The sequence below is a fragment of the Crocodylus porosus genome, unplaced genomic scaffold (genome assembly GCF_001723895.1).
Source record: "Crocodylus porosus isolate Cpor-Errol unplaced genomic scaffold, CroPor_comp1, whole genome shotgun sequence".
Lineage (NCBI taxonomy): Eukaryota > Metazoa > Chordata > Crocodylia > Crocodylidae > Crocodylus > Crocodylus porosus.
In genome coordinates this window covers 16,235,823-16,247,262 of record NW_017728921.1, presented here as the reverse complement: position 1 = coordinate 16,247,262, position 11,440 = coordinate 16,235,823, and the positions used below count along the sequence as shown (strand labels likewise).

At 43.7% G+C, this 11,440-nt stretch overlaps 1 protein-coding gene across 4 annotated transcripts in view; it reads right to left on the bottom strand.

The window, feature by feature from the left end:
* Window positions 1-4,823: 4,823 nt before the first annotated feature.
* Window positions 4,824-11,440, bottom strand: part of LOC109312811 (solute carrier family 2, facilitated glucose transporter member 11-like) — a 33,404-nt gene continuing 26,787 nt past the window's right edge. For all 4 annotated transcript variants that reach the window (XM_019539107.1, XM_019539106.1, XM_019539108.1 and 1 more), the window contains exons 18-22: window positions 11,262-11,372; window positions 9,021-9,122; window positions 8,230-8,305; window positions 5,925-6,052; window positions 4,824-5,130 (exon numbers count right to left, since the gene is read on the bottom strand). In XM_019539107.1, the coding sequence (XP_019394652.1) occupies window positions 4,927-5,130; window positions 5,925-6,052; window positions 8,230-8,305; window positions 9,021-9,122; window positions 11,262-11,372 (621 nt within the window). In that variant the 3' untranslated portion in view covers window positions 4,824-4,926. The remainder of the gene's footprint in view (window positions 5,131-5,924; window positions 6,053-8,229; window positions 8,306-9,020; window positions 9,123-11,261; window positions 11,373-11,440) is intronic.

Sequence of the window (11,440 nt, the reverse complement as noted above, 5' to 3'; positions counted from 1 at the left end):
TCAGAAACTGACATCACAGAACTAAAGTTAATTTTTACTTTATATCGCTTTCATTGAATTACGTCCTTTGCAGCAATTGGATGAGGTTTAGTAATGCTGGTTTAATCATTTTAACTGTTCAACAGGAGAGGAAGTCCCCTTGAGTGGGCACACTTTATAGGATGTGTGCGCTCATTGATTTTGATTTGGGAGAGATGAAAATAGTTTCTACATGTTTCAGTTGCTAGAAGATGAGGTGATTTTTCTAATACAAGGAAGTGTTCTTATTTGGTTACTTGTTTCAGAAATAGTGAGTGCATAATACCATTTGGAATTAGTATACTAGGGCAAAGAATTATAAAGTGCAAGTGAATGAGCCATCTTGCAGTGTAATCATGTTAAGGCTGATGAAGCATTTTACCAGTCTAATGCCTTTCAGAGCCTCAGTCAGCTGCTACTCTTGTTACAGCCTTTGGGAGGAAAGTGTTGTTTCATCCTGATCATCTTAATTCATCAGAAGAGATCTATCCTAACAAATTGCCAGTCTACAAATACAATCACATTGAGCTCAGCAGGTAATTTTCCAAAAGGTGCCCGTTTGTGAAAGCATTATAGCAATGGGTACTTCTGCACCTAGGATATTAATGAAATTCTCAGTTATTACAGCAGAAACATAAAAATCTTATTATCTCAGGCCCTGAGAGGTACATGGCCAAAGGATTTATCTCCCAACATATCCTCATTTTGTGTAGAAAATTTACAAATAAATATATTTTTATTTAAAAGATTCTATGTCACTTTAAAAGTCTGGTATTGCATTATTAACATGAAGTGGTTCTAACATGAAGTGGAAGGTGGGATGGAGAGCACCTTCAGCAAGTGCGTGGATGACACCAAGCTGGGGGGAGTAGTAGATATGCTGGAGGGTAGGGCTAGGGTTCAGGGTGACCTAGACAAATTGGAGGATTGGGCCAAAAGAAATCTCATGAGGTTCAACAAGGACAAGTGCAAAGTCTTGCACTTGGGATGGAACAATCCCATGGACCGCTACAGGTTTGGGATCAACTGGCTAAGCAGTAGCTCTGGAGAAAATGAATTGGGGGTTACAGTGGATAAAAAGCTGGATATGAGTCAACAGTGTGCCCTTGTTGCCAAGAAGGGTAACGGCGTACTGCGCTGCATCAGTAGGAATGTTGCCAGAAAGTGATTACTCCCCATTCTATCAAGGGAAGTGATTATTCAGCACTGGGGAGGCTGTATCTGGAATATTGTTTTGGGCCCCCCCAGTACAGAAGGGATGTGAACAAGTTGGAGAGAGTCCAGCAGAGGGGAACACAAATGGTGAGGGGGATGGGGCACATGACTTATGAGGACAGTCTGAGGAAGCTGGGCTTATTTAGTCTGCAGAAGAGAAGACTGAGGGGGGATTTAACTACCTGGAGGAGGGTTCCAGAGAGGATGAAGCTGGACTGTTCTCAGTGGTGACAGATGACAGAACAAGGAGCAATGGTCTCTAGCTGCAGTAAGGGAAGTTTAGGTTGGATATTAGGAAAACTTCTCTCACTAGGAGGGTGGTGAAGCGCTGGAGCAGATTACCTACAGAGGTGATGGGATCTCCATTCTTGGAGGTTTTTAAGGCCTGGCTTGACAAAGCCTTGGCTGGGATGATCTAGTTGGGGATGGTCCTACTCTGAGCTGAGGGTTGGACTAGATGACCTCCTGAGGACCCTTCAACACAAATTTTCTGTTTCTATACTTAAGTTTGGTGCCTAGGAAACATCTATTTTTTTATAACAATAGCTTTGCTTAGGTGATAGAATAATGTGTGATGTGTCTTATTTCTGGGTTAGACGTCTATATCCTTGATTGATAGGATGTACCAGAAGCTATTCCAAGTCATCTTCGTGTTGAGAATTGATGGTTGCCTCACAATTGTTTTTCAGATTTCTGTGATTAATTATCCTTCTGTGGTGAGAAAACACGTCTTTTCTGAAGAAGGGCAGGCTTAAAGAGTACCTGAAATCACTAGGAAAACTGGTAATCCAAATTGGATTGAGTGAGTTGTGGAGGTTTACATTTAATTTTGGGACAGAGTAGAATGGGATTGCACACTTTACTGTATGGGTATGTGAAATACCAATTTAACTTATGGCAAAATATAGAGACATAATATCTAGGCATCCTATTAGAAGTTACAAATGATGGTTCAAGGCAGGAAAACAGAAAATGTTGTGATAATTGAGCCATCTACTTATTCACCATAAAGAATGACATACAGCTTATATTTATGTGTGAGTCAATGTGACTTGAGAAGAGTTCTCTGCAGGAGGCTGTTCTAAACTAGCATTTCACTACCTTGTTTTCCAGTGTGCATTTAAAATGTCCTACCGTCCCAACTCCTGTTTTTCCTCCCGACCTGTTAACCTTTTATGATGCAGGTCAAGATTTTTTTAGTTTCCCAACACTAAGTTAAGACAAAAAGAATAAGACAGTGGGCACATCTACATTAGATGCTTAAGTGTGCAGTAGCATAGTTTACTGCAAAGTAAGCATGTGCTTCTACACGTGCACATGCTTACTATGCAATAAACCTCCCTAATCATGAGTAAATTTGCTACCTGCAAATACAAGTCGCAAATTTACTCGAGTTAATAATGGCGCAATAGCGCTCATGTAGACAACTCACCAGGAACAAATTTGTCTCACCAGGAGCAGCTAGCCATCCACCAGGGGGTGGGAGATTGCTCCCTGCCTCTGGGAACTGCCTGTTGTTGGGGAGGGCTCTGCCGGAGGAGCCTGGGTAGGGACTATGTTTCCCTGCCCCAGCAGCAGGGAGCTCCAAGCCTCCTGCTCTGAGTTTGATTGGGGGGTGGGAGCTGGGACATCCATATCTCTCAGCTCCTGCTCCACTGTCACAATCAGGGAGTGGTAGGCTGGGAGACAATTATCTCCCAGTGCCAGTTCCATGACTGGGAGTCCATGGGAGTTAAGGATCTGCCAGGGCTGTGCTTGTGGAGCCAGTGCTGGGAGCTTCCTGGTGGCAGGGGCTGGGGATACTGTTCTCCACCCGGCACCATGAGCGCGGAGCTGGGGGGGGAGGGCAAGCTAAGGAGCTTATTCCCTGCTCAGCTCCGTAAGCATGGAGCTGGGTGAGAAAATTGGCTGAGGAGCCTGTTCCCTGCCCAGGTCTGTACTCATGGATCTGGGCAGGTAACAAGCTACACAGCTTATTCCCCTCCCAGCTCTGTGGTCATGGAGCTGAGCAAGGAACAAGGTCCTCAGCCTGTTCCTCTCCCCTCCCTTCCCCTTCCCCTTCCCCTTCCCCTTCCCCCCCAGCTCTGCACTCACAGAACTGAGCAGAGAACAAGCTCCCCAGCCTGTTCCCCCCCAGCTTCAAGCTCATGGTGCTGGGTGGGGAACAGGTTCCCTAGCCCCCACCACCAGGGACCTCCAGTACTGGCTCCATGACCAGGGGGCTGGCACTGGCAGCCTAATCTCCACCCAGTTCTGTGCTCATGGAGCTGGGTGGGAAACAAGTTCCCCAGCCTTCAGCACTCTGCAGGTCCCAGCCCCATGCCCTGATCAGGTGATCAAGGCACGGGGCTTGGAAAGAGCTGCAGGTGTGGGGTAGGTCCCATCCCCCTGCCCCAATTTGCTGGTGGGGCAGCTAGCAATGAGCTAGCTGCTAGCTGCCTCACTGGGCAGGGGTAGGGGGCTGGGACCTGCCCCTTCTCTGCAGCTCTTTCCAAGTCCTCTTCCCCTAATTGGGAAGCTAGTACCAGGAGCTCCCTGCTGCCGGGGCAGGGGAACATTGTCCCAGCCCCAGGAGCAGACAGCCCACCCCTCCCAGGGCCAGGTGACAGCTGTCTCTTGGCCTGGTACTTCCTGCCAGCCCCTTGGCTAGCACCCAGGGGGAGCCTAGAGCTTTTCCCAGTGGTGGCAGAGGCCCATAGCAGGGCTGCAGAAAGTTTGGTGCTAAGAGCAGCAAATCTGCTGCCTAGTCCTTGCATGTGTAGATGCCTGCCTGGGAGTGCTTAATCTGCAGAAGTTTACTCCTGAGTAAACTGAGCCCAGATCAAATGCATGTGTAGATGTGCCACTAAAACTCAGTTTCCTGTCCAATTCTACTTATAGGGCACGTCCAGTTCTACTTATAGGGTGCATTTACGTGTGATGCTGTGTCACCGTAGTGATGTGCTATGGTGACATAATGTCCACAGGTATCTACACATGACCAGCAACTACTTCACTTTAGTAGCACACTTTCCTGTTATAGTGTGCCACTATGGCCAAATAACCGTTAAAAGTAACCATGCAACAAGTGTATCGTGCAGTACAGGCAGTTACTGCTCTGTGCTTTAGTACTTCCAAAAGGAAATACAAAATTGTGATGCAGTAACAACATCGCCATAGGGCAACGTGTAGATATGCCCATAGTTGCATAGAAAAAAGTGTAGTTTTTAGCAGTAGTGGGCTATTTGCACTACTGTATTTTAAGCACACAACCAAAACTTTGAGAGACCTTTTGATTATAGTTCATCCTCTTCCTCTTAAACCAAGGGAGAGTCATTTGACAGATTAACATACATATTTTCATGGGCCACTAATTTGAAATGGCTGATAAGAGAAGGAAATGCTGTAAAACTGATGTGTCTCATGATATTTGAATGCTCACACATTCCAGTCCTGGGACAGATCTCTGTTAATCATTAACAAACACCCTTATGGTACAGAGCTGTAGTAGGAGGGGAACCATCTGTAAAGATACTGCCTGCATGCATGTAAAGCAAATACAGATATAAAATGGGGTTACTTAGAGTAAGAAACAACTTCATTGTGGATTATTATTCAAAGAGATTTTTATTAAATAAGGTTCAATGTTACCATTAGCTTCTGTTGTGATCTAGAAAGCACCTTCAGCCAATAAAAATGGCCTATTCTGGCTGGTCAGAGCTTGGTGCAGGTATATTCTTTATAAGATTTCCTCCCTACAATCTGCAGAGCATTTTTCCCAAAATGCAATGTGCTGAATTCCTCTGTGATTTCCATGACTGACTTCCCCTTTGTCTCTGGGAGGAACAAGTAGGTTAAGATCCCTGAGATGACAAGGACCCCTGTAAAGATGAGGAAGCAGAAGGGACCAAGAGCCTTCTGAAAATGAAAATAAGAGAGAGAAATATGAGCAAATCGCCAAATGACACTTGCTCTCTTAGGTTCTTGTATGTTGTAGCTTTGCACCCCAGGAATGGGAAAAATGGTGATTCTCAGATTATATGTTTATTTGATTTTTTTTAAATCCCTAAAACAGCAGAGAACAGTTGTATACCTGGGGGAAGGGGGAGGGCAAGTGGGGAATTGCCCCAGGTGTTGACTGTGAAGGGGGCACCAGAATGGCTCCCAGAGGAGTCTTTCCCATGACAGGGGCAGCCCTACAGTTCACAGCAGTAGGAGTTGGGCAGGTGCAGCCCAGCACCCAGCAGTGCATCTGGGTTGGGGAGTGAGTTGAATGGCGCTCTTCTGTCTCCTAGAGTCCTTGCCACTGCAGGCACAGCCCTGTGCCCACTAGCATATGTGGTAGGAGGAAGTGAATGAGGCACAAGGGGCAACTCCCAGGGAGTGTCATGGCATGGGGCTGCTGCTGCTTAAACTGGCACTGCTACAGCAGCAGTAGAAGCTGCCAAGGCAGGTCAGAATTCCCTTCCTCTTACCCCTACACACCTGCCCGAGGCGTCAAAGGAGCTTGCCGTGCCTCTGTGGGATGATGTCTGTAAAAGCCAGGTCTTTTGCCCAGCCGACCTCCATAGAGTAGTGTTAGAGGTTATTTCAGAACACTGATCACCTACAAGGCATTATGATTTACTAGCAGTTGCCTTGCTACCCAGGTCAGCCTTGAAAGCTGATTTAATTGGGAGCATCAAGAAAGAGACCCAAATTGAATCACTTACCACAATAAATGGGAAGATCATTCCAATCATTATAAGGCCAACCCAGCAGATGGTCCCACTAATTACCAAGGCAGATGATCTGGCTGACTGGTTGAAGATTTCAATCATGACAGATATGCTTGCTCCAGCTGAAGAGGAAACATGAAAAGGCAATAAGAAATGCCTATGAATTTTATTCCCATAGGAATTTTAGTTACCTTTTTTCCAAAGCAACAAAATTAAAATTCATAATTTAGGAGCAGCGCTTGGTCAGACGGAGGCCCAGAGTGTCACACTCTGTCCCCATTTCCCAACGTATGTAGTTTTTGCTTGTATGGGGGGGCTAGGACCAAGATGGGCTTCCAAGGTGTTCTACACTGTGATGATGGCTGTGATCATTGGTGAGGCGTGAACCCCCTGAGATTGACTGTGCACCCCCTGGAAGTGCCAGTTAAGAAACTGGAAGTGCCGGTGGAAGTGCACTTCTGGTTTTGCTGGTTTCACCGCTGGTGGTAGTTCTGGGCTCGGCGATCTGGTGCCCCACCCCCAGACTTGGGAGGCACCACTCGCCCATGGCTGCGATATAAATATCTGAACAGAAATTGGTGACGCACAGTACTAGTATGTGATGCTACTGAGCTTGCAATAACTGAGAGTAGCTTTTAGTCAAGAAACCGGAGTAAGTTTTGGTCCCAGGTGGGGTCCTGTGGAAACATTCTAGCAGTGACTACAGGAGTGAGCTGGCTCTGGTGGTTGTGCTGTAGTTGATTCAGAATTCAATTTTAAAAAAGAGAGCTTGAGATGATGCTAAGAGAAAAAGCTTGTCATCAGTTAATAATCCTTCATAGTCCTTAATGAGTCTGGGTTTTCACATGTGAGCTGAGGAAGGTCTGGGGTCCTGTTTCCCTTTCTCATCTTTGACAAGAACATAGCCACTGATGGGTCTGGGGATAGCCTACCTAATTAGTGCCCATGCTCGCCCAAATCTGAACCTGTGTGAATGTCAAGTTTAAATTAATTAATAAACTTTCTCTCATGTATCCTGAAGGGATAAACAGAGACAATGTTTAATGTACTTAGAGTTTAGTTTTAAATACTTTGCAATAGAAATGATTTTCTGTGACATCAGACTTCTGTTGTGATAGAATCATAGATCATCCCTCCACTGGACTCCCTCCATCTTGATCATCCATTATAAATTGGGGTTCACCCTTGTTTCCATTCCTGCCTATGACATTGACCTATGAAGATGTACCATATTTACCCAAAACCAAGACAACTTTGAATTTAAGATGATGTCCCCAGTTATTAGATTCCATACATGGACAATGCAGAGTCATGTTATAATTTTCCATATATAGAATCGAATTATTAGAGGGTTCTCTTAAATTCTCCCTCCACTGCTGCAGCAGTCAATCAGCAGCGAGGCAATCAGTGGCACACGGGTAGGTGGCCTAATCCCTGCTCCTTACCTTCTGCTACCTGTCCCCCGCAGCCACCTGTGTCACTCTCACAATGTCTCTGTCCCCTGCCCCCCACATCATTTAGCCCCCTCTTCTACCTGCTTTCCCCACTGTGCCTGCCCCTCACAGTGCCTGCCCTCTGTACCTTGTATTCAAATCTAAGAAGAGAGGCACCCTCCCCCCCTCCAAATTGAATGGGGGGAAAAAACTTTGTCTTGGTTTCAAGTAAATACAGCACTTACACACATTTCCATTTCCATATATTTATCAATATTAATGTGTTCATACAGAATCATAGAACGGCAGGGTGAAAAGGGACTCCTAGAGGTCATCTAGATCAACCCTTGCTCAGGGCAGGATCATCCCTGACTAAACCATCCTAATCAAGTGTTTGTTTAACCTGCTCTTAAAAATGTTTAATAGTGGAGATTCCACAGCCTCTCTAGGTAGACTGTTTCAATGCTTAACTACCCTCAGTAAGAAAGTTCTTCCTAATATCCAACTTATATTTCCCTTGTTGCAATTTAAGACCATTGTTCCACATCCTGTCCCTTGCTACCCCAAATAGTTTAGCTCTACTCTCTGTATAACTATTCTTCAGGTATTTGAAGACTGTTATCAAATCATCTGTCAATCTTCTCTTCTCCAAACTAAATAATTCTAGTTCTTTCAGCCTGTCTTTGTAAGTCTTGTTTCTCAAGTGTCTAATTATTTTTACAATTATTTATTGGATTCTAATTTGTCTACATTTTTCTTGAAATAGGAAGTTCAAAACTGTACACAGTACTCCAGGAGAGGAGGTCTCACCATGTATATGGTACAGCCCACAGGTTTTCAGTAATCACCTGTGCTGATGTACTCACCTGGCCCAGTTCCATATGCGACAATGAACAAGAAGATGAGAATTACACTACAATATGACATCCAGAAGACTTGATCCTAGAGGGGAAAGTAAGGAGAGGAAATGCAAATTATTACTGTGGTGCAATAATATACTGACTATTTTTCTCCATTGGGTTACAAGATTGCTATGGAATTGCTTTGCATACTGGGAATCAAATCATATGTATTAATGGGTGAGTTAGAGGAGAGGTCAGTAGTTATCAGAATAAATGGGTCAGCCATTTTTATTGTTGGAGACAAGGGTAGCAGAAAAGTTTGGGAAACGGCAAAGGTGCTTGCCACTGGGAAATGAGATTTTCTGCAGCAAGGATGATGGCTAGGCAAAGTGCCACAGCCATAGGTAGGGAGAGAAGAATGCACACAGGTGCTGGGATGCTCAGGGATGGTGACAAGAGGAAGGCAAGATGCATCAATTGTAGAAAAGGGTTGATGGGGCTATGTAGCAAGGTACTTGGGGAATGACTAGGTCAGGGTACCTTGTTTATGAGACACTTACTTTGGCTGCTGAAAAGAGTATGAAGCTAACTTAGGAAGAGAGAGCACAGAGATTTCTCCTAGAGAGCACAGAGATAAAGACCTTATGGAAGGTGCCATAAGATTGCATTCGCATGAAATTCAGCCCTGCATTGTTGAGAGAACAGAACGAAGGCTGGCTGTGTGATCCCCTGTAGTGGTCTAGGTTTAATATGAGAACTACAGAAACTGCAGCTTTTGTAGAAGGAGGATGTCCCAGTAGTAGAGGCTTTCTTACCTTCAGCAAGAGAGTTGCTACTAGGAGTATCAGGACCAGTGCCATCAGCCAATAACCACCCCATAACAGTATCCGCCTGCCAAAACGGTCAATGATGGAGCTCTAGGGGACAGAAAAAAGACTGATATCACTGGAAGCACAGCAAATTCTGAATGAACTTGGTTTTCATACCCACTTTCTTTTTTCCTTTGGTCTTTTTCTCTTACAGTCGAGGAATAGGTGTCATTATATGACTTCTCTTAGCTATGTCACCCACCAAGGCACTGTCAAGTGTGAGTTTGATTAATTCCATGGGTGTTATGATGCAGTACTTAGGATGGACACTGCTATTTGGGGCCAGAAAGGGCAGGTTTTATTTTTTGAATGATTATTCTTTACTTAGAGCTCATCTTCTTTGTAAGTAAAATTCTTCCATTTGAATGCATTTCCCTAAGAACCATGAGCATACTAAGTATATTCTTTGATTGTAGTCGCATCTGTTTACTTAGTCTTTTATATGCTGTGTCTGTTTATTACAACATGCATAGCCTGAGAATGGCTTGTGCATCTCTACTATAGAGACAGAGTTAATTGGATGAACAATTCTAAAATATTCATTGACTCTTCATGTGTGTGTAAAGCAATTGCCATACATTTTATATGATTAACTCACCTGTGCTAGTTCCTTCATTGATGTCAGTGCTGGTGGTGGTGGGAGGAGGAGTAATATATGGCCATTATTGCAAATGGATCCCAAGGATCCAGGCATTGTATCTGGGGCTAAAGATTTGTGGGTGCTCTAATTGTCACTGGGTATGTCTACATGTACATCTGATGTGGGAGCAGTTTACTTGCGAGTAAACTACTTGCCCATAAATGTTCCCAGTTGTCGTCTACACATGTGCTATTATGCAGTAACTACTTGCAAGTACATTTTCTACTTGCATTTGCAGGTAGCAAATTTATTCATGTGTAGCCAATTTTACTATGCAGTAAGCATGTGCATGTGCAGATGTGCACATGTACTGTGCAGTAAACTGCTACTGCTGCTTTGAGTTGATTTGTGAGTAGAATCACACACAGCAAATTGGATTTCAGAAAAAAAATGTCTGGCTGTCCACGATCATATACTGTACTAGTGTGTTGGGATGGGAAAACGTTTTAATAGTTGCTAGTTGTTACCTAAAGCTTTTTATAGCCGTATCAAATAAGACAAATTTTGGGGTATAATCACAATATGGCCTTGCTGGATACACAAGCATGATCTGCATGATCATCGATATAAATCCTGATTTAGAGGTTGAGTTTTATGCCATGTGCTGATAATTCAGTACACTGAGGAGCTATATTATTAGACTTCTGTCCTTCAGACGAACTGTTCAGCTGAAGCCCTTTGCTAATCACTATACACTTGACTTTGTAAAATTAGTCATGAAAGCGGTGGTCAGACTTTACTTAGCCTCACCAACCTCTGAAATGCAGTTACCTCAGAGGTGTAATGTATAGTTTTATAAGACATAAGAAACGTGTATAATAATAATAATAATAGTAATAATGTAGAGCGAAGTGGGGTTTCCCAGTTGCATTTAATTCCAAAGATGGTAGCAGTGTGAGTGACCTCTAGCATCATATGATAGAGTTAGATCAGTCCTAATTTTGAATGCCCTCAGCTGAATTGCATCACTTTCTTCAGCACCATGTTTTTCCCTATTTTCCTTCATCCGACTTAATTCATGAGTTGTCATGAGATTATAATTTAAGGTTGTTGATACCTTCTATACATGACATTTTAATCTCAGAGATTTCCCACGTACTACACTTTAAAATGTTCCAGACTGCACATGCTAAAAACCATTTTTCAGATGTGTTAGTACACTTCTGAAAATTTGATTAAGAATCAACTTATTCCATGCAGTTTACCCATCATCAAGCCCGATCTTACCACCATGCCATTGCTCCTGTCTGGCTTTACTGTGTCTACTGTCTTAAGTAACCTAGCAGTTATTTAAACATAATAACCAAGGGAGCATGATATGAGCTCCAGTCTGAAATAATGTAAGCTTGGATGTTTATGAAAAAACATAGATTGTGAGCTCCCAGAAGATTGGAAATCTTCCAGAGGGGCTGGAAATACTGTTTTGCAGAGTTGTGCAGTGGTATAGAAAGATTATTCAGTTTACATAGTGAAGTTCCCATTCTTTCTAAGAGAAAACTGGCTCTCATCACATTTCACTTTTCCAGCCTCCACTAGGTATGACTTACACACAGGATCATGGAGAAGAGTTCACAGATCCCCACTCCTAATGATATATATGGAATGAGGTCTTCATCCAGCCTGGCTGTGCGGAACACCTCAAAGGTGTAAAAGTAGATCTGGAAAATGCATTTAGAAAACATTAGAAAATGAAATGCAGTCAAGATATACGAAATGTCCTTGTGTA